This window comes from Meriones unguiculatus, chromosome 8 (genome assembly GCF_030254825.1).
Source record: "Meriones unguiculatus strain TT.TT164.6M chromosome 8, Bangor_MerUng_6.1, whole genome shotgun sequence".
Taxonomy (NCBI): domain Eukaryota; kingdom Metazoa; phylum Chordata; class Mammalia; order Rodentia; family Muridae; genus Meriones; species Meriones unguiculatus.
In genome coordinates, this window is record NC_083356.1 from 119,343,277 (window position 1) to 119,365,747 (window position 22,471).

General features: G+C 38.5%; 1 protein-coding gene across 1 annotated transcript in view; it reads left to right on the plus strand.

The window, feature by feature from the left end:
• Positions 1 to 22,471, plus strand: part of Ola1 (Obg like ATPase 1) — a 112,903-nt gene that overhangs the window by 62,236 nt on the left and 28,196 nt on the right. The window contains exons 6-7 of the mRNA XM_021654851.2: positions 9,632 to 9,712; positions 9,996 to 10,093. Of these exons, the coding sequence (XP_021510526.1) occupies positions 9,632 to 9,712; positions 9,996 to 10,093 (179 nt within the window). The remainder of the gene's footprint in view (positions 1 to 9,631; positions 9,713 to 9,995; positions 10,094 to 22,471) is intronic.

Below are 22,471 nucleotides of genomic sequence, written 5' to 3' on the forward strand. Positions count from 1 at the left end.
AGAATCGCAAGATTTTTATTCTTTTCTGTTTGGTTTAGTCCATTAAACATAATACATTCAAGAATATCGAAAGATTAAACTTTTACTTTTTAAATCACTTTTATTTGTTTTTGTGTGTATGTGTGAGTGCCTACTTGCATGTATGTGTATCATGTGAGTGCCTGGTACCCATAAAGGCCCCCCCAAAAAGCCTCAAATCAACCTGTAACTGGATGTATGCCAGCCCTTTGCAAGAATAGCAAGTACTGTTAACCTCTGAGCCATCACTTAGCCTCTTTATTGCTCTTATAAAATAAATTTATAGAAAACAAACCCTGGAGTTCAAAAATTCTTAGTAAGCACATCAATCAGTTTAAAAGTTCATGACCCATAGGCTGGGGAAGATAGCTCAACTGGTTAAAAGCTCGTAAGAGGACATAAGGTTGATCCCCAGAACCTACATTAAAAAGAAAGGTGCTCTGGTACATTTACAGTGCCAGAGCTGGAGAAACAGAGAGCAGGGTCGCTCGGACTTACTGGCCACTCAGGGGAGCCTGCTTGGTAAGGTCCAAGCCAAGGAGAGGCTCCTAAGGAGTGACAGACACTGAGTTTGTCCTCTGGCTACTGTGTGAACACTTACATAAGCGGATACATGCGCATGAACACAGACACACACAGAAAAGTGATGAGGACTGGACACATGGCTCAGGGACTAAGAATCTAGGCTCAGTTCCCAGCACCCACGTCCACCAGCTCACAGCTGCTTATCATGCCCCCTCCTGGGGGGCCAGTGCCCTCTTCTGGCTTCTGTGGGCACTTACGTACATGTGCACACACACATTTTAAAAAAGTGTATTAAGGAGGAATGTAGTTCGATTATTATAGTTTATTATTTGAGTGTACATATTATATACATTCAAAAGGTTTTAAAAGATTAATTTTTCGAAGTGAGTAATAAAATTCTTAATTGGGTGTGATAATATCAACATGGGATTCAAGTGTTTTGTCCTACTTATTTCTCTGTGTCCGTGAAGTGACACCATGGCCAAGGCAGCTTAGAAAACATTTAGCTGGGGCTTACAGTTTCGGAGTTAATCCAGGGTCATCATGGCCGACATGGTTGGTGGCAGGCCTGCTGTGGGAGCCGTAGCTGATTGCTTCCATCTGACCCACAACCTCAAGGGACAGAGACCAGCTAGAAATGGTGTGGGTTTTTAAAGTGACCCCAAGTGACACGTGTCTTCCAACGAGGCCACACCTCCTAGTCTTTCCCAAGACAGTTCTGCCAGCTGGAGACCAGACATTCAAATACATGAGCCTTTGGTGGCCATTCTTCAGAATGCCACACTGTGGTAGGTTGGACTACTTCGTGGGTGCAGAAGTAATGATTCTAGACACTGGTGAGGGGTTTGAACAGTGATGCTATTAAGCAGCAATGGGAAAGGTTAACCAGTTTTTCCTTTTTGCACGAGAACCTGTGCATAATTGACTACATTAATCAAATAATCTTAACAGTTTGTTGTGCTTAATTTACACTCATTATTTTTGGCAAAGAACTACTGTAAGGTTTTAGGGACTAAGTTGACTTGATATTTGGGTGTATATATAGCATGTGAACATACAGCTAAAATGCTAGAGATGAAGACCTTCCATGTCATTTGCTTTCAGATATTTTTTATTTTTAAATTGAAGCTTTTCTTTCTAAGGTGCAGGTTCAGCATAATGCTATTTTAAGAAATGGGATTTTATTCTTAAAATGTAATGAAATTAAGAAAATATTCCAAGTGGTTTGTTGTGTAGTCACATGCCTTTTGGTCACGGCAGAACAGCTCGTAGGACCTCAGCAGTCTGTGCCTCTCTCTGGCACTCTGCCACTCACAGAGCCAGATCTGCTGTTTCTCTGTCACCTCAAAGAAACCCACTTTTCCTTCTATTGCCACTAGAATTTATATCTTTCCTTAGGTGTTATTTTTATTTCTGACTTTTGCTTTTTTACAGCTTTTGCTTGCTTAATTTCAGGTAGTTTATCTTTGTTCTTTCAGTGTTTTTTTGTTTGTTTGTTTTTTGTTTTTTTTTTCCCACTTTGTTTCTATGTTTACTCTTTACATTCTCGGATCCAGAGTCATGAGCTTGAGCATCACGTTGGCTTCGCTCCTAGTTTGGCAGGGCCCCCCTAGGACTCCACTGCATAGGGTCGGATGCCCACTGGTGTGGCTAGGAGACTGTCTTGGGAAGGACTAACCTCAGCAGAAGTTGTGAACTGAGCCACATCAGTTTGGAAAAAGACAGAGTCAAGTCCTGTGGTGGACTGTGTGTTGAGTATGTTGTGTAAATGTAGGACTCTTACTACACCCTGTCATCGATTGGAGGACAGAAGTTGGGAAGGGCAGGGGTGTCTGAGACTTCCCAAGGAAAAGCAGAGGGCGGCACTGAATTTGGAACAGGCATCCCAAGTATTAGATTCATTTGAGATCAGACTATTTTAGGATCATCGGTTTATATATCACATAAGACAGAAGTAAATTCACATAAGAACTGATATAAAAGGCTAAGGTATATCAGTGTTAGGATGCTTTTCTAGAATGTACAGGTTTGATTTTAAGCATCGAAAACTGCGTTTAGTAGTGCATGCCTGCAGTCCCAATAGTTCAGGGCCACCTAGGACTACATAGTAAGACACTGTCTCAAAAACAGCAGGGAAGAATTAAAAATAAAAAAGTGAGGCATGGTAGCTTACACCGGTGCTTCCAGTACTTGGGCAACAGAGGCAGGAGAATTGCAAGTTGAGGCTAGCCTAGTCTATGGAATGAGAACTTGTCATAGGTAAGCAAATGATAGCTGAGAGCTAGAGAGTGGCTGGGAGATAACTGGGCATGTCAGGTGCCTACTGGGCAAGCTTAGGACCTGAGTTTGGGTCCCCAACACCAATATAAAAGCTGTGTTTGCTGATGGAGAGCAATCAAGGAAAATACCCCGCATTGACCTCTGACCTCCACACATACATGTTCACACACATACCACACATATACACAAAAAGAAATACACACACACACACACACACACACCAGTGCTAAAATAAATGTTTCTAACTGTTCACCGTTTCTTTCCCATGCACAGGAAAGATTTTTAAGGCCTGCTAATGTTCCCATGAGTGTGATCTCCCGTGGGCCCTTAGCTGTATTATCTGTCTTCTGTATTTGTTCTCTGCTTACTCTATAACTCCATCCATTCCTTACCTCCACTGGATGTCTTTGCTCCCCACTCCAAAGACCAAGATAAAAGTCCACAGACATAGAAAGTCTTTCAATTTTCCACCAACCAAACCTTAAGCTGACTTACTCTTTTGTCTGTAGGAAGCCTTACACTACTTTTCTTTTTTTCGTTGTTGCTTTTAAATGGCATTTTAGATAAATTTCGTGCACTAAAATATTCACACTTTAAAAGTATACAGTTTAGCTTTGCATGGGGGTGCACGCCTGTAATCCCAGCACTCAGGGAGGCAGAGGCAGGAGGATCTCTGTGAATTCGAGGTCAGCCTGCTCTACAAAGCTAATCCAGGACAGCCAGGGCTACCCTATGTGTGTGTGTGTACAATTCAGTGGGCTTTTCATAAAAGTTAGGCTTTTCATAAAGTATTTTCATAAAGTTAGGTTTCATCCTCAGCAATCTCCCCTTCTCCCTCACTTCCTTCCTGCCTTTTTCACTTCCTTCCTTCTTTCCCTGTACAGATTGCTTAAATTTTATCTGAAATTATTGGGATCAGAAGTGTTTCTGATATGGATTTTCTCATACTCTTCATTATTTGCTTACACCTTCTGTTATCTTGAGCACAGGATCCAGTTCTAAACACAAATCCATTCAGGTTCCATCTACGTTGTATATGCACAATACCTAAATAAAGACAGTTTAATGCGGTTTTTGGTATTCCTTCATTTGACTGTCACTAGTAACATGAAGTCAGATGTGGAAGTTGCCACTTGTGGAGTCATGTCATTGTAGATTTTAGAGGTTCCCAGATCTTTTGAGTTGGGGGTTCTCAGTGTTTTTGTTTTTCCCCATCCCAAGACAGGGTTTCTCTGCACAGCCCCGGCTATCTTGGAATGCTCTCTGTAGACCAGGTTAGTGTGGAATTCAGAGATCTGCCTCCACCCACCTGGGATCAAAAGTGTGCGCCATCATGCCTGGCTCAGAATTCTCAGTTTTATGAATATATGGCTTTTCTCTCTCAAACTAGGTTCTTTTCAGCAGTTTCCTGATTTTTCGTTGTCATATGAAAAGTATGGGGACCCAACTTTCTCAGTACTGCCTTCAGTTACATTTATGTTTTAACTTTTCGTTTGTCGTTACTGTGTGTGTGAGGGTGTTCTTGTCACTGGTGTGCATGTGAAGGTCAGGGGACACCTTTGTGGAGTCAGCTCTCTCCGTCCTCCTCTGAGTGGAGATGTACTTAGGGATGAAATTTAGCTCTAGGCTTGCTGATAAAATTGCATTTTCTTTACTATCCTTAAAAACTTCTAAGAAAGTTACTTGTATTTACAATATTTAATGATGCTAACCCTTTGTCTGCACGTGCTTGTCAGCAACTGTCTATCAGTGTGCTTCCCTGTCCCACAAGAAACTGGGCACTTTTTTATACATTTGCGTTCTTTTTGTTGCCTTCTTTTCTATAAACCTGAATAAAAGCAATTACAGTAACTATGCCTGCATGGTCAGTTACTGTTCATGATTAGATTTCATCCTAACTCCGGTTTTTAAGACCTAGGGGCAAGATAGTGAGTGACCTACCTTTAGCCAACAAAGCTTAGTTTCCAGTAGAGTCTTTGATTCTTTGTCAAATCTCATTAGCACACTCTTTGTTGTTCACATTTATCAACATTGCAGTCTTTACTCCAACCAGAATGGCCCACTAAGATCTATTTACAGCATCCTAGCTTGTAGATGGTGGTGGTGGTGGTGGTGGTGGTGGTGGTGGTGGTGGTGATTTTTGGTTTTCTGAGACAGAGTTTCTCAGTATAGCCCTGGCTGTTCTGTAACAAGCTCTGTAGACTAGGCTGTCCTCGAACTCACAGAGATCCATCTTCCTGTGCCTCCCAAGTGCAGGGAATAAAGGCATGCACCACTATTCCTGACTAGCCCACAGATTCTTAATCTTTGGGTCACAACCCTTATAACTGAATTTAAGAGAATTGTGGAAAATGTGGCAACATTGAAAGGTTTTCTGAATGTGTAGAAATGAAAAACTATTCATGGTTAAACATGCAAGGAATATGAGGTGTTCCTGACAGCACTTGCCTGTTTGATTTTAAATTGTTTGGCTTGCTGGCTGAAGTTTTATTTTTAAAAAAAATCATTAAATGGGAAGTTTGGCTTGGTATTAAGACAAAAATTTCCAAAATTTTGAATGGCCCTAAACATACTTGTGCCATCTTGTACTTGAATTTTTGTGAAGGGCCTTCTCAGCACTGACAATCAACCCTGAAAGCACTGAAGGTACTGCACATTCGGCAGTATCATACATTCAGCCGGTTTTAATTCTTTATGTAAACACCCAGCTCATAGTATGCAAATTTGCTCTAGTATCTAATAAATGGTAATTCGCATGCAAAATGGTTTTAAAGTAAATTTTTTATGATTTATTATCAGTAAATATTTGGTTCATTTGCATATTTCATATACCTGTGTACACAGGGCCATTAAAAGTTGCTCAGGTATGAAGAGGTTATTTATGGAAAAAGTTTTAGGGATCTGCGTTAGCCGGCAGCGCTGAACTTTTTTCTCATTTCTTCTATAAACTAGCTCCAAAGACTTATGAACCATATGGGGAGGCAATTTTGTGTCGTGATTACTTTTCTTGCTACTGTACGCAAAACCGTGACGTGAAGCAACTTAAAAAACGGTTTAGTTCTGTCCCATGGGGAGGTGCGGCAGCAGGAGCAGCTCCAGGCTGCACTGGCAGGAGGAGGCGGCTGCTCACAGCACCATGCACCAAGAAGGAAACCGTCGGGGCAGGAAGCACAGCTGCACTTCTAAGGGCTTCTCTTGATGACCCGCTTCCCCCAGCCCGGCCCCACCTTCTAATAGTGCCACAGTCTCTCAGGCAGCAACATCGGCTGGAACCAGGTGTTTAAAGACATGAGCCTGTGGGAGACGCTTCACATTTAAATCATTTCAGCTCTTCTCTTACTGTGAAGTCTTTCCTTATATGATCATGTCCCTCTCTGTGGTTACAATTAATTGTCTAAATATAGGTAAATTCTAAATTTGTGTCACTAGCCTTGATCTATTCTCTGAGCTCCAAATGAGTACATTTAATTCCTGACTTGATTTCCCTTTCATTTTTCGAACATACCAAGGTAGTGCATCTAAACTCAAGTGCAAGAACACCATCTCAAACCCGGCTTCCTTCATCGTTTCTTAGTGAAGTGTGCCAGCATCAAAGCCAGGCTCCTGTGTATACTAACCAGTCATTCTCACTGCGCTACAGCCCCACGTCCCCTGGTAATCACTGACCCCTTTTCTTTTCATCATACAGTAGACCTAAGGTCTGTTTCCATACATAAGCATTAAATTGTTAGCTCTAAGATTAGTGTACTAATAAAACTACAAGCCAGCACAAAATTCAGACACGTTTATTCTTTATAATACACAGAATATATTTTTAAATGAAATGTTAGACAGTTACCAAAGCAGTTCAGGTTCATATTCCAGAATCTGTACTTCTTCATAACAATAGGAAAGATGTACGAGATTGTGAGTGGGAGAGATGGCTCAGCAGCTAAAGACACTGGCTGCTCTTAGAGAGGACCTGAGTTCAGTTCTCGGCACCTACTTTGGTGACTCAACCGTCTATTACTCCATTTCAAGAGATCTGGTGGCCTTTTTGACCTCCATGGACACCAGGCACATACATAGCACACAGACATGTACATGCAGGCAAAACACTCATATAAATAAAAATAAGTAAGAAATATGAAATCGCAGGGCTAAAGAGAGGGTTCAGTGGTTAAGAGTATTTGTTGCTCTCTCAGAATATTTGAATTCACCCTCAGCACAAACACCAGGCAGCTCACAACAGCTGGATCCAGGGGATCTGATGCCCTCTTCTGCCTTCTGTGGGCACCAGCACACGTGACAGACACAAACCGAGACACGTGAACAAAAACCTTAAAAAGGAAACATGAAATCTCAAAATGACTTAAATGCATTAGAGATTTCATACAAAGGGATTAGTTAATGTTTTTGTCATGTGCTCATTTGCTCAAAGTAGGCGAAGTATCTATTTTCAGCTAACTAAATTTATTTAACTGGAAATTTTTATGTATATATCATAAATTTTTGTATATATCACTAATGTAGTGTGTCTACTAATATATATGCTTATATATGCAAGCACAAGGGAAAGCATTTACTTAGCCTATTATGCATTTTATCTAAATAACTTCTATTGGTCTAATTAGAAAATTTTCAGATAGGCTATAGCATTTTAATTTCTTATTAAAATTAATTTTTCTTTTATATAAGAAAAGAACACACTGAAAATATAGCATCTACTGATTATTTACATGAGATAATCCTATCTGATTGCAATCTACTTTTGGTTTGTCTTTGATAAAATTGGCATCTTTTAGTAATCTATCACATAACTGGCTTGTAAAGAAAATACTGCTGGTGAGCTTCACGTATTACTTGGTTCTCTAGGGAAAACTGCAGTGCTCCTGGTTTATAATATGAAAGAAAAAAAAAAAAACTAATGCCAAAATGCTTCTGTGATAGGGCTTCTGTGCCTGAAGCAAGAAGAGAGACCCCGAAATTCCTTCACTAGTGATCAGCACTCATTGAGGCCCTTTGGCTTTGTGAAGATGTTTATTGTCACAAAAGTATTTCATACTTTTTATATGATTAAGATTTAATTTCCTTCCTTATTGAATTGGCTTTCTTTTGTCTGTTTTCTTTTTAATTGGAAAAGATTAACGGGAGGAAGTATAAGATGGTACCTCTGTTTTCTTCTTTTGTGTAATCTTGTTGCGTGTCTCTACAGAAGCTGTCCTGGCCACTCATCATAGTAACCAGCTGGGCCATTTCACCTGCTGGAGCCATTAAAGAGGACTCTCTCCCCCTAGATTAATCCCCTCCGACATTAGTTTTTTGCACTGACAACTGCAGCAGGCATTCAGAATTTGCAGGTGGCCAGTGTGACGCACATAATTGCCTACAATTTTAGGCAATGAATAAAAATGGTCTACATTACTTGTCAAAGGTTGTATATGCAGTGCCAAGTGAGATCTATGGGAAGCCTTTTAGGGTTTAAAGAACAGTTAATAGCAAGGCTGCACAGGGCTTTTTTAATCATAATGCATTTGTAATATAGCACTTTGATCTTCTCCTTGTAGGAAATGGTGTTACATTAGCCACTTTTAAACATTTATGAGTGAAATTCAGTTATAGAAGAGTAAAAGTGATTATTCTTAAGCAGAACATGTTAGATTTCATTAAAAGTTTTCGTCTTGCCCCTTCCTTGTTAAAATCCATGGGAAGTCCTTTTCCTGGAGGGCATCAAATCAGGATCTAAGGATACGGGGCCTTTTCTTTATTTTTCTTGTTGGTAACAGTAAGATTTGAAGGAAGGTATACTAAATATGGAGATAATTTATACAAATGCACATCTACAAGAGACTAACTGGTCATGGCAATGTAAAGATACTAATTACTAATAATTATATTGCAACAAATTGTAAGAAATGAATATTTAAAACAGATCCATAAATTATCTTTACAAAAAACAAAACAAAACAAAAAAAAAATTGCCCAAAACAAAAAGCCCAGATGACTCTCAAACGTACGTCTTGTGGAAGAGCTAAGTCTGACCTTTCCGACCTGAGAGCCTTTTATTAACACCTGCCTGTAAGGAGAGCCTTGCCACACGCAGCTTTTAGATTCAGACTCACAGGACTGATGAGGAAAGGCTTGAAGGGCTCAGTTTGTGTCACTTGCTGTTTGCCGTTTCCATTTCACAGATGATTAATCTTTCTGTGAAGAAAGGCCAGAGAAACAAAGCACATTGGGCTCTTCCCGCAGTTACTCCTTCTGAATGCACACTAGCTTGCTAACTAAAAGGCCTTTAGATTTCCAGCAGAGAGAGATGTTCTGAAAGTGAATGCAGCTGGTTGGAGGTCACCAGTGCAGGGCTCTTGCCATTGTGTAATGGAGGCTTTGGCAGGTTGGGGTGGGGGAGGCAGTGGAGAAGTGGCAGGGAGAAGGTGTTGGCAAAAAAATTAATTCAGAGAAAAGGGGTTCTAGTCAGTTCATTTAATATTTTGCCGAGTAAATAATAACAGGTTTAAAATAGTTATTTTGTAAGGAGAAAATATACTTTAGTCTCCCCCATTTTATATTAGCATGTGCTATCACTAGATAATGTTGACTGTTAAATTCTATCTTTGTGATTGAATTGTCTTGCAGATTTTCATATTAAGTAATTTTACTGATTTAATGATTCATCAATATTTCATTAGTTTCATTTTGAGTTACAAAAAATTGTCTGGCTTAGGTTTCCCTTCATTATAAGAGTTACCTTTATCTTGAGGACTTGAAACTTTTAGTACTTACTACCAAGTGCTTAGTGTTCATCTTGTATTTCCTTGATTGTGTTTAGGATATAATGTGCAAAGTCAAATCCTGGGTTATAGATCAAAAGAAACCTGTTCGCTTCTATCATGACTGGAATGACAAAGAGGTAAGTTATGAACACTGCTGTGTATTACTGCCTTTGCTTTGATTTTTCAGGCTGTTCATTTTCTTATATTTAGTATTATGAATAATTTCATTTCTATCAGCCATTGTATATTCCCAAGCTTATTTTTCACTCTTATCTCTCACTTTAAAGATGTCATAACAGCTAATATTTTATAAACAAAAAATTACAAAAAAGAAAATGTTTACTCAGAGAGTGTCTATGTTCAAATTAGTCAATGTTTGCTCAGCTTTTAAAGGGGTTCTTTCTCTGTCTTCCACTCCAGATTGAAGTGTTGAATAAACACTTATTCTTGACTTCAAAACCAATGGTCTACTTGGTCAACCTTTCCGAAAAAGACTATATAAGAAAGAAAAATAAATGGTAAGCTCTTCTTTTTTGTATATACCTGTATACATATCTCTAACACAAAGCGTATAGTTGTGTGTATGTGTGTGTATAATGTATTTGATTTTGATATCTTATAAAACGTTAAAAATGAATAAGAAAGTTTTACCTGTGTTACATTTAAAAACTCTCCTAAATGATTTTCACTAAGAGAACAGTACAAAACTTAATTAAATTTGGAAACTTTGAATCATACATAATATGCTTATCAGATTGCAATTCTTTACACATAGTTGTTCAGTTTTGTGACAAAATGAGAGTGAAATATATGTGGAGCAACAGAGTGTTTTCAACAGAGAATTTGAAACCACGTGGTGCTGCAGGTGACCCCTACTAGGAGTTGCACCTGGACATAAATTTTAAAATCCAGATTGAATAGTTAAAAAAAGAGAGAAAGAAAAGAAAAACCTGGGTGTGTAAAAAGTCCAGATACTAACTTGACACTTCTAAAATGTATCAAGGTGAAAACTACATTTATATATTGCCATTCTAGTAAGTAACTAAAGTGTGCAAGATTTGTTCCCCTTCCTTAAAAATTCAAAGTGAACTCCTTCGTTCGTTCGTGTGGCCCTGGAGACATTGGCAGAGTGCGCACTTGACTGGCCTCATAGACCCTCAGCATTTTATACCACTGAGTCATAGAAACAAATCAAACCTATACAAAGAAAAAGATCTGAATTCTCCTAAAATATATTGTCGGGTTCTCCCTGTACTTCATTAAGTACTTAGATGCACATGGTTTCAATTTTCCATTAAAAATTCTCATTTCCATATGATATCAAAGAGTGAGAAGGCTTTAAACTGAAAAATAAACATTCATAGACTGGAAGCCAAAACAATAATTAATGTCAGATGGTTAACTCCAATAAATCATTAGAATAAACTCTGTGAAATTACTGCAGCTAAAAAATGCCCTGTTGATATTACCGTAAGACATTCTGTGTCCCTGATAGGAGGCTGGTTTAACCTCTTCATTGGCAATGCTCTAGAAAGCATAAATTTAACATAAAAATGTAGTTCAGACCAATCATTGTCCTCCAAAAAGTACTTAACTTTAAAACATGATCAGTTCCGTCTTGTTTTAAATGCTAATAAATTTGATGATTAATGTGTCAAAAATTGTTTGCCTTAAGAAGGAAGTTAGAAATTTATTATTTGACTTGAATTAATAAATCTTCTCCTAGAAGTCGGAATGGTGAGCTTTCCTGAGGCTGGGTAAGACAATACAGACATCAAAGTTTACATGAAAAGGGATGAGTCAGTTTCCTTGCCCAAAGGGGCTTCTCACACCTGTATTTCGATGATTACAGGTAGAACTCCCTGGCTCTAATTGTATAGTAAATACCATTTCCCAGACCCTAATGCTAGACAGACTGCTCAGGAGACGCCAGTCTGTGATTTAGCTGTCGCCAGACACCCCATGTTTTTGTGAGACCAGTTGTGATGATGATATGGTTATAGCCCATTGAAACTACTCTTGTCTAAATAGCAAATTTTAATTTGTAACAACATAGATATATGAATGGTTCTATTTTATAAAACCAAATTTTTGTAGGCTTTCCATATAGCTAATGATCTGGTCTGAGGTTGGGATGTGTGTGCTGGGGGAGGTGTCCAGATCTTGGGGAAGTTAGTGTAATTGTAGCTGAAAGATCAAAGACTGGGGAACTGAGTGATGTTCCAGAAGAGAATTTACCACATAGCCATTTTCTGTACAGTTTCTGCCGCCTGCTGTTCCTATTTTCCCTCAAGCTAGCCATTGACTACCCCCTGTGCATCCCTGCTCGTAAAACATGATTGAGGAAGTATTTGTCATGTATTTATGAGTGGGGAGCGCTGTGTGATAGGGAATGGCATCTAGTGGAGCCAGAAAGATTGCCACTTTCCTTCCATTCAGCCACTCCGCTGCAGCTGTAAATCCTCTGCTTATGTAACATAGCCTTCGTATTAAAGCACAAAATGAATTTTTATATGAAGGATATGAACACTAGGTTTTCATCATTGATAACACTGCAAGCAGATGTAAATAGTTAAAAAGCATTTCAACTCCTAAATCCATTTGCTTCCCTTAGCATCTTGGTTTTTTTGTAATGTTTGCATCTAAGCCCTGTTTGCATCAGGTGCTCCTTCACCCCTACACCCCAAATTTTTGTTTTAAGGTTAAATTGTAGCAAATTAGGACGGATGCAGGAAGCAGTAATAAATATTCTCACAAAGTCTGGGAACTGCAAGGTGGTAAAGGACTTGGCGAATATGCACAAGGTCCTTTCAGTCTCTAGCACTGAAAGGCAAGTTTAAAATGCACACACACAGACACACACACACACACACACATACACACACACACCCTCCTGTACTTTATCCTGAATGTAGAAAACTATTTTCAGTGCTTAGAGAAGATCAGGAAAGGTCTGTGACTTTGGCCCCAAGAGGAAGACTGTATCTCAGCAGGCCATATTTCTAGAGTGATAAGCATTTTGGTTACTGGCTAAAATTCACGTTAAATTTAAATGGTAGCATGTCATTTTTTTTTATCCTGGGCTTTTATTTTTAAGAAGCGTTTTGGTAGATAAAGCTATTGCATACTACCTAGAAGCAGACTGACCTTTTGAAAGGTAAAAGCTGGAGTGAGTCCAAGCTTCCACCATGGTAACAGAGCTGAATTCATTAGTTCATTGAAGGATGATTAAGATCTCGGGCCTGAAGAGAAGCTGATGTGCCAGCTAGGTTGGCTGTAGTTGTGTTATGATCAGATGACAGTAATCGAGGTATACTTGAAAGAATCTACAGAAACCGTTAATGTTATTATTACAAATGAATGAATAAAACTGTGTGGGTATTTTTGTTGATCTTGGTGGTTGTTCATGATTTTTGAACACTTCATTTTCTAAACATGATCAGTTGTTACAAGCAAGATGATACACAGTTAATTTTCATTTTAGATTGCCTAGTGAGTCATGGTGTCAAGCAGGTATGGGACATTCAAACTGTCAAACCACTGCTTAATTGGAGGTTTAAGTTTCAATCTTTGCACCTCTGCTGCTCTGTTAGTAATATATGCTGTCCAATTATGGAGTCAGTAGAACAAACTAATTTTTAGATATTTTTTACACCTAACAGCTACCAATTATGTTTCACCCATGTATTCTCCTGTCTTTACCTTTCTCAAAGCCAAATTGATAAGGATAGTTAGGTTTTGTTCTTTATTTCTACTACATAGATATTAATTTAGAAATGCAAGTAAAATTTAAAACAAGCACACTTCTTACATACATCTTGGTTAATAAGTGAGTCATTTTAAATGATGAAATTGTCTCTAGGTTCATAGATAAATGTTTGGAAATCTTTTCAAGCTTTAGAACAATCATAGACTATCTCAAGTTTACCAAATAAATTTTAAAATCACAAAAGTTTTATTATTAACCCTTATACTATGATGTATGATTCAAGTTTTTGTTTTGTTTTCATTTTTGGTTTTTCATGACAGGGTTTCTCTGTGTAGCTCTGCCTGTTCTGGAATTTGCTTGTAAACCAGGCTGGCCTCAAACTCAGAGATCACCGCCTCTGCCTCCTGAGTGCTGGGATTAAAGGAGTGTGCCAACACACCTATCATTGATCCAGTTTTTTTTTTTTTTCTGCCCAACTTTATGCTTTTGTTAGTTTTTCATATTTGTTTACATAACCAAAACTAACTTTGGATTGATTTATATTATGTGACTGCTATAAGGAAAATTATAGAATAGATTTAATCTTTTCTTTACTGAATTATTTTTTATTTTTTTATTAATTACTGTTTATTCACTCTGTATCCCAGTTGTATCCCTCTCCCTCCTCCCCTTCCATCTGAACCTAGCCTATCAGGTCTCATCAGGACTGGCTGCATTGTCTTCCTCTGTGGCCTGGTAAGGCTGTTCCCCCCTCAGGGGGAAGGTGTTTAAAGAGCCAGCCACTGAGTTCATGTCAGAGACAGCCCTGTTCCTATTACTAGGGAACCCACTTGGATACTGAGCTGCCATGGGCTACATGTGTGCAGGGGTTCTAGGTTATCTCCATGAATGGTCCTTGGTTGGAGTATCTAGTCTCAGAAAAGACCGCTGTGCCCAGATTTTTTGGTTCTGTTGCTCTCCTTGTGGAGCTCCTGTCCCCTCCTTATGAAAGAAGGAGGAGACAGAAAGACCTGTCTGCACTTACACTCTGCCCAAAGTTTGGCTATGAGTCTCAGCATCTGCTTTAATACCCTGCTGGATAGTCTTTCAGAGGCCCTTTGTGGTAGGCTCCTGTCCTGTTCCCTGTTTTCTCCCTCTCCTCAGGTCCGTCCTGTTTGCCTTTCTGAGTGAGGATTGATCATCTTACCCAGGGTCCTCCTTGCTTAGCTTCTTTATGTGTACAGATTTTAGTATGTTTATCCTGTATTATATGTCTAATATCCACTTACAAGTGAGTATTTGTCTTTGTCTTTCTGCTTCTGGGATACCTCACTCAGGATAATCTTTTCTAGTTCCCACCATTTGCCTGCAAATTTCATGATTTCCTTGTTTTTAATAACTGAATAATATTCCATTATGTAAATGTACCACAATTTCTATATCCATTCCTCCATTGAGGGACATCTGGGTTATTTCAAGATTCTGGCTATTATGAATAAAGCTGTTACGAACATGTGGTTGAGTAAATGTCCTTGTTGTGTACTTAGGCATTATTTTTAATGTAAACTTAATTTATCTATTTGCATATATCTGTACATGCTGGGTGCCAGGGCATGCTTGTGGTCATCAGACAGCAAGTTGGAGAGTCGTTTCTTTCCATCCTGGGCTAAAATTCAACCTGGTAGCAAGTATCTTTACCCACTGAGGCATCTCACCAGCCTTTGAATTATTTTTTCATGTGTATTTTTCATTTTAATACAGTTTTCATGTAATAATATTTGTGAATTTCTGTTTTTGGTTTTGGTTTTCTTGTTCTTCTTTTATGAACCAAATTGGCCTTAAACTTGGAGCAGTCCTCTTGCCCGGCCTCTCAAACACAAGGATTATGTATGGGACCAAACTTCTGTTTAGGGGGATTTTATTAAATGGGTTTTGGTTATTTTTTTTTTTAAGCAGTTTCAAATTCTTACCACGTGGCACTAATATACTAACACGTCAGAAGAGCAATAATTATAGTCATGTATCTTTCTGTATAAAGAAAAACTACTGTCCCACAATAAATGCATATGTGGAAGCCTGTTTGTATTTTGTTCAGTATGATTTATGGTTAATTATTTCTTTTTGTGGGGTGGTTCATTAATTTAAAATAAAACGTTAGGAGCATCAGTTGTAATTTCCATAAGCATCATCTACTAACAGTGACTTCTGAGTGACGTAATTCATCAGATGTATAGGATTAACTTTTTCTATGGGAACAGGAAACATTTCATAATTTATTCTAGCTTGAAGGGATTAAAGGTTTAAGCCCTTTTTAAAGACAGCAAGTATTTAATAGATCTCTCTCAAATGATTTAAATGTGCATTTTATATAATACCGGTGGTCCACCGCCTTCCTAATACTAATTCAAGTTCCTCATGTTATGGTGCCCCTCAACCATAAAACTATTTCATTACTACTTCATAAATGTAATTTTGCTACTGTTATGAATCTTAATGTAAATACTCGTATTATCCAGTTAGGTGACCCCTGTGAAAGGGTCATTCGACCCCGAAAGGGGTTGCGACCCACATGTTGAGAACCATTGTCATTCATGGACATAACATCTGTGATCTAGAAAATGAAAGAACCTTATTAATAATTCCATAGTCTTCCTCAAATTACCAATGATTCATGTTCGTGAAGAATTTCCCTAATGCTCCACTTACTAGGGAATCATTCAAGGTAAACTTAAAAACTTGTGTACCAAAGATCAATGACCACAGATCTGATTTTGTTTCCAAAGCCATGAGTTAAGATGAGCTATAATGAAGAGTGGGAATTCAAGTGACAGAGTGGTTAAGAACACTGACTACTTTTTCAGAGGCCCTGATTTTGTTCCCAGTACCTTGTGGTGGCTCAGAACCGTCTGCAGCTCCATTCTCAGGGGATCCAACACTCTCCAGGCCTCTGTTGGCATCAGGCATGCATGTGGTACACAGACATACACACAGGCAAAGCCCTGTACACATTAGAAATAATAATAATAATAATAATAATAATAATAATGAAGAACGAGAATCTGACTAGTGGTTGGTAGAGTTGGAGGAGAACTGTGAAGTTCAGAAAATGTGAAACACGGCCTTGTGTGACAGAATGACGTCTTAGGCTGTGCGCCTGTTTGCCTGGGACAAGACAAAGGAGAAAACTAATTTGGGCATTTTCAGTATTTTTTTCCATTGTGTCCTGTCAGTGTAGGATAAGAGAGAGTATTACTTTCTCTGACCTTTGCCCCTGCACTACATATTCTGTAGGCACAAGGCACACATTTACAGTTGCAGGCCACCAGGCTCGAAGGCTAGTTGGGTGAGGGAAGAAGCCCCCCATGTCGTCATAGCTCACTCCGCTCCTCAGACTCCTGTGACATCACAGACGTTCCTATGGCCCTACGCTTTTACTGTTTGTAGTTTAGAGGATTCATTGTTGCTGAGAGAAATGACATAGAAACTTTGAGGGCACCCTAATTTATAAAGTTTAAAGTTGGGACTTTATATAGGTATCCATTCTATCTTTTTAAAAAGGCTTTATTATAGCAAGAAAAATTAATTTCATAAAAAGTGTCATTAAGAGTATTTAGGGCATTAGAGAGATGGCTCAGTGGCTTAGAGTGCTTGGCTTTTCCAGAGGATCAGAGTTCAGTTCCTAATGGTGGTGGCTTACAATTACCTGTAACTCCAGCTCCTTTTCTAAGCAAATAATTATTGATCCTGTCTCTGTGTCTTATACCTATATTAGGTTATGAACAGAAAAGGCCCTTGTTCCCATAAGACTACTGTCTCATAGTACTAGACATTCAACAAGACGTTAAGCAATAATGTCAAGAAATTATTAGGCTGGGATATAAAATGAATAAACTATAATTAATAAAAAAAATAAATAAATGTTTAAAAAGAAGAAATTAGAGCACTGAATAAAAGCAAAGCAGATAAGTGATGCCATCTTACCTAAGGTAGAGGGGAAGGCTCCAGGGGCACACTGACCAGGAAGAGAGAAAGGGCATAGTCAGCACGGACAAGTTAAAGACAAGGGGGATGAGTGGGAGACAGTGGTCAGCACAGCCCAGGTGAGGCTGGATTTTATTTTGTTACACCACATCAGGACCTACTTAAGAACATGGGGAGTCTTGTTTAAAGACACTGCAATTCAATACATCTTACACCTATGCATTCTAAAATTTGATTCTTTATTTTTCTACATTTAATGTCATTGTTTAGCTTTTCGTAATCCAAATCAAAAGATACTCAGTAGATCATCGTTATTTAACTTCCTGCTGTGTGGCAGGCCCTCGAAGCTTAGAAATGCTAAGAAGTTAATAAAAAATTTGTGAGGCTTATATAAATAATAATATCACACATATTTTACAGATAAGACAGTTGGAGTGATTATAGAATATGCCCAAATACTTGAGTGTGTGTGTGTGTGTGACAAAATAGATCCAGCTGATTTGAATATTTATGCCTGTTTCATGGGTGGTGACTGAAAACCAAATGGCAAATACAGGATAGTCTATGAATTTCCACAAACCTGAGAACTGTGTGCTGCTCTTAGGATATGCTTCTGTTGCTGCTGGTTTGCCTTGCATATTTTAGCATCTATTCTTAAGCATAGGTTATAAAGTTTAGGTAGAGAAAATTCTGTGGACACTACTAAAAATAAAAAATTGTATAAAATTACCAAATTTAAAATAATTGATATTGCCATAGCATAGACTTCCCCCAAAATATAGCAAGCCAGCTTTTCTATATGGAGATGAGCCTATTTTCCAACAGAAGTAAAAACTGCTGGTAATAATGGACACCTTTTGGAGAGGGGAAACCGTGTATAGGGAAATTAGGGAAAATGACCAGAGTTAGCAGAGTTAGTGGTGTTAGGATGGGCACCTAAGCTGTCCTCAGAGCCTACTTGTGCTCTTCACTGCTGTGTCACCCAGCATCAGCTTCAGCTCATTGGTAATGCTGCCAAGGTAGAAAGGGCCTGAGAAATGTGCCATGTGCCAGGCACATTCCTAGAGCAACATTTTATGTCACTGAAGTTTTATTATTGTTACTAGTTCCTATGTTAGGCTTAGAGTCTGAGGGCTGGTGGACTGGCTCTGCAGATAACGAGCACCTGCTCTTCTCCAGAGGACCCAAGTTCAGTCCCCAACTCCCATGTCTGTTGGTTTACAACTGTTTGTGCTGCAGATCCAGGGCACCAATGCCGCCTTCTGGCTCCTGTGGATATCTGCACATTCGTGGTATATAGACACACAGATACACATGCCACCTAAATTTTAAATTAAAAAAATTTTTGAGATTAAAAATTTACCATAAAATAAGTAGGGAATGCCAACTGAAAATAACATTAAAAAAGCTATATCTATGGACTTAACACTGAAACTCTTTTCTAATTTAACAGCCTTTGCAGGGACCATCATTAAAATAGTTTATCTGTTTTTATGTAGATAATATATATTAATCGCTTTTTAAGACATCTGCTTTCAGGCTGGAAAGCTGGCTCAGTGGTTGAAGAGTACTTGTTGCTCTTGCAGAGGACCTGGGTTTGACTGCTGGTAACTAAGTGGCATGGCAGCTTACAATCACCTGTAGGTCCTAGGGTGTTCAATGTTCTCTGCTCTGAGCTCTGTGGACACTACACGAACATGACGCACAGACATACAGGCAAGCAAAACACTCATACACATGATGAAATAAATAAATCTTAAAAATAAAAAAGACAACTGCTTCTCCAACCACTGGTTTGACTGATTGATGGACTGATTTCTAGTGTTGGAGATGAAATCAGGCTGTAGGGACACTACAAGTGCTCTGCCACCAAACTGCACTGCAAGCATGTGTTTTCAGCCACATGCTGATTTACTATGTTCAACACGTTTTTAATAGTATTTATTCTTACATTTTATTTTTTAATTAGTTTTGAGATTATAATATAATTACATCATTTGCCTCTTCCCTTTCCTACTTTCAAACTTTCCTTCCTTGCTCTCTTTCAAATCATAGCCCCATTTTCTCATTTTCCTTTAATTGTCGTTACATAGTGTGTGTGTGTGTGTGTGTGTGTGTGTGTGTGTGTACTTAAATACATTCCTAAATACATAAATACAGCCTGTTTAGTCTAAGCTAAATTCTGTCTCTCTGTTCTCTGGGCTGATTACTTGGTGATAGGTAGCCAACCATTCCCATCATCAGGGAGAATCATTCCCCTTCTCAGCATTAAGAAGGTTTGCTTTGCAAGTCTGTCTGTGTTCGTGTGTCTCTTTTACTGAGCACAAATGGATGGTTTGTGTGCTGCTCTAGCTAATTGTTATTTTACTACATAGCAATAAAAGGGAGGAGTTTTATGTGTGTGTATACGTATGTCTACACACACATATGTATGTGTGGATATACAGGGCTTTGAGAGAAATAACTACCATAAGTTAAATGCTTACTACGTACCTGACTTGGAGGCATGTAAATATGTTCTGTGCTGGGTTTGACCTTTCTAACAGCCTTAGAAGACAAGTATAGCCTCTTTAATGAGGGCAACTTAAGGCTAAGAGAAGTGTAATAAGAAGCCTAGTTAAATATTTGGAAGATTTCTTGTAGTTTGAACTCATAAGAGAAAGTATAAAATGTTTTTGCACATTTTAATGCAGCAAAAGGCATGCAAAGAATTTTATACGTTGTTTATATCGTAGTGAGAAATTAGACAAAAACTCATATCTGCCAGAGAACACAATTAATTTTAGAATTTAGAAAGTTTTGGCAACACAATCTGATTGGCTTCCTTATAGCCCTTGGGTTTTTTTTAAATTTATTATTATTGCTGTTGTTATTGTTTTATTTACTTATTACAATTTATTCACTGTAGTCCCTGGCTGTAGTCCCCTTCCCTCATCTCCTCCTGGTCCCACCCTCTCTCCTTCTTCCCTCCCATGTACCTCCCTTAGTCCACTGATAGGGGAGGTCCTCCTCCCTTACTATCTGATCCTAGCCTATCAGGTCCCATCAGGACTGTCTGCATTGTCTTCATCTGTGGCCTAGTTAGGCCACCCCCTCAGAGGGAGGTGGATCAAAGAGCAGGCAACTGAGTTCATGCCAGAGACAGCCCCTGCTCCCCTTACTAGGGAACCTCCATGGAGACTGAGCTGCCCAAGGGCTACATCAGAACAGGGGGTCTAGGTTCTCTCCATGCATGTTCTTTGATTGATATATCAGTCTCTGCAGGACCCCCTGAGCCCCAATTTTTTTGGTTCTGTTGCTCTCCTTGTGGAGCTCCTGTCCCCTCCAGGCTTTCTGTCTCCCCCTTGTAGCCCTTGACTTCTTCATCTGTAACAATGTTTTTGTTAAAGATCTATGAGAGTTAAATAATATGCTATATGCAAACACACTAAATTGAATTATTCTGTGATAAAAATGAGTTCATTTTAAATGTGATTTTTATGTGCTTCTTCTAATTCCGTAAGAAAACACATGTGTGTTTGAGCACGAGTAGACTAATTACTTAGTGCTTGAAACTTGTCATCATGTAGTAAATTTCTTGATCCAGCCCTGCTTATGTCGAACACTAAGCTGTATCTTACTGTCCTGTGGAAATTCAAGACTTACATGGGATGCAGCCGTTACAACTCGATGTCTCCCTTTTCAGTGATTAAGATCTGTCCCCAACCTTTCTAACCAAATGGAGTTTGAATCTCTGTCTCCATATTTTCTTTTCTAGTCAGTAGCTATGCTATAGTACCTTATAACTTTAAGCAAATCACTTAATATATTAAATAACTAAGTTATGTTACAAGACGATTCTTAAATAGAGAGTGGGAAAGAGAAATCTATAAGAATGCTTTCATTATTTGGAAATGTCCCCCAAATTATATTTTAAAGAACAGAATGTATAACAATTTTTCATATCATAGAACTTTAAGCTTATTGAGGCCATATTTATAACAGAGACAAAAGAGAACAGAACAAGAGAATACAGTGGTAGCAACCATTTGTTTTCTTTTCTATATTCAGAGATAACATGTGGTTGCCTGAATCAGGGGCTTTTAAAGGCTATTATAATACAGCTGCAAAGCCATATCTGAGTAAATAAAGCTTTTGAACTAAATATGATTTAGGAATTATGTGTTTTTTTAATTATACAAAGCATGATTATTATTGCCAGGATGTTTTATTTTAAATGTTATTAATTAAAATATGTGTGGATTGCCAAGTATTTATATTTCACTGTGACTTGTTATTACTTGGACATCTAGAATATATAGCTTTGAGACTACAGAATTAGACTGGAAGATTCTGTAAGCTTCCTAAGCTTGAGAAACTGAAACAAAAGGAGCAGCGAGGCTAGTCAGCACTCTTTGCCATGTGCAGGAGGTGTGCGTATGGCTTTGCTAGGAATACCTGCTTTCTTACCGTGGATCACTTAGGGGCTTTTCTCCCTGTGAAATGTTTAATCGTTGTGGTTTGCAGTTTTGTAGTTTATTTTAGTGCCCTGTTGACATCAGGGGTTACTGATTGTTGTATTAGTAGTCCCTGACAAACAGAAATTATTTTATATTCTAGCCCATTTCTGACAGAAGATATAAAGTTTTGACAAATACGTATGGCACAGCAAGTGTCCAATTCTAAAGAGCAAAATAAATGCAAACCACCATTATGGTGAACACAAACAGCCTGAAAGCAAGTTATCAGCAAGCAAATAATTGTTGAACTGTTATGAATGGAGCAGGCTGTGGAAATGGCGCGTGATTGGCTGATGGTACATGTGTCCTTGATTACCTTCCTTGTGCTTTTATCCTAATAAGTGACAGTCTTTGTATTCCCTGGGATGGCTAGACAGTCTGACACTGAAGAAGAATAAATATTGCATGTGGTACACATTAAGCTGTCATCCAAGACAGCATTTATAAAAAGTAACTGGAGAAATTCATAAGAAATTCTGCAGTGCTCCGGGTTTCCTGGCTCCAGTCATAATTGTCAAAGTTCCTGACACATCCAGGTCTTGAGAAATGATTTAGGTTTACAGTGGCTTGGCGCATGAATAATTATCATGGGTTTGTGTTTTCACACTGCCTTAGGGTGTTCATTCCCAAAATGTTATATTCTCTGATCATTTTTATTTTAGGAAATGTCTTTACAGCAATCGTAGTGCCCTGTACTCCAGCTTTGGTGAGAGGGTTTTTGTATGTTT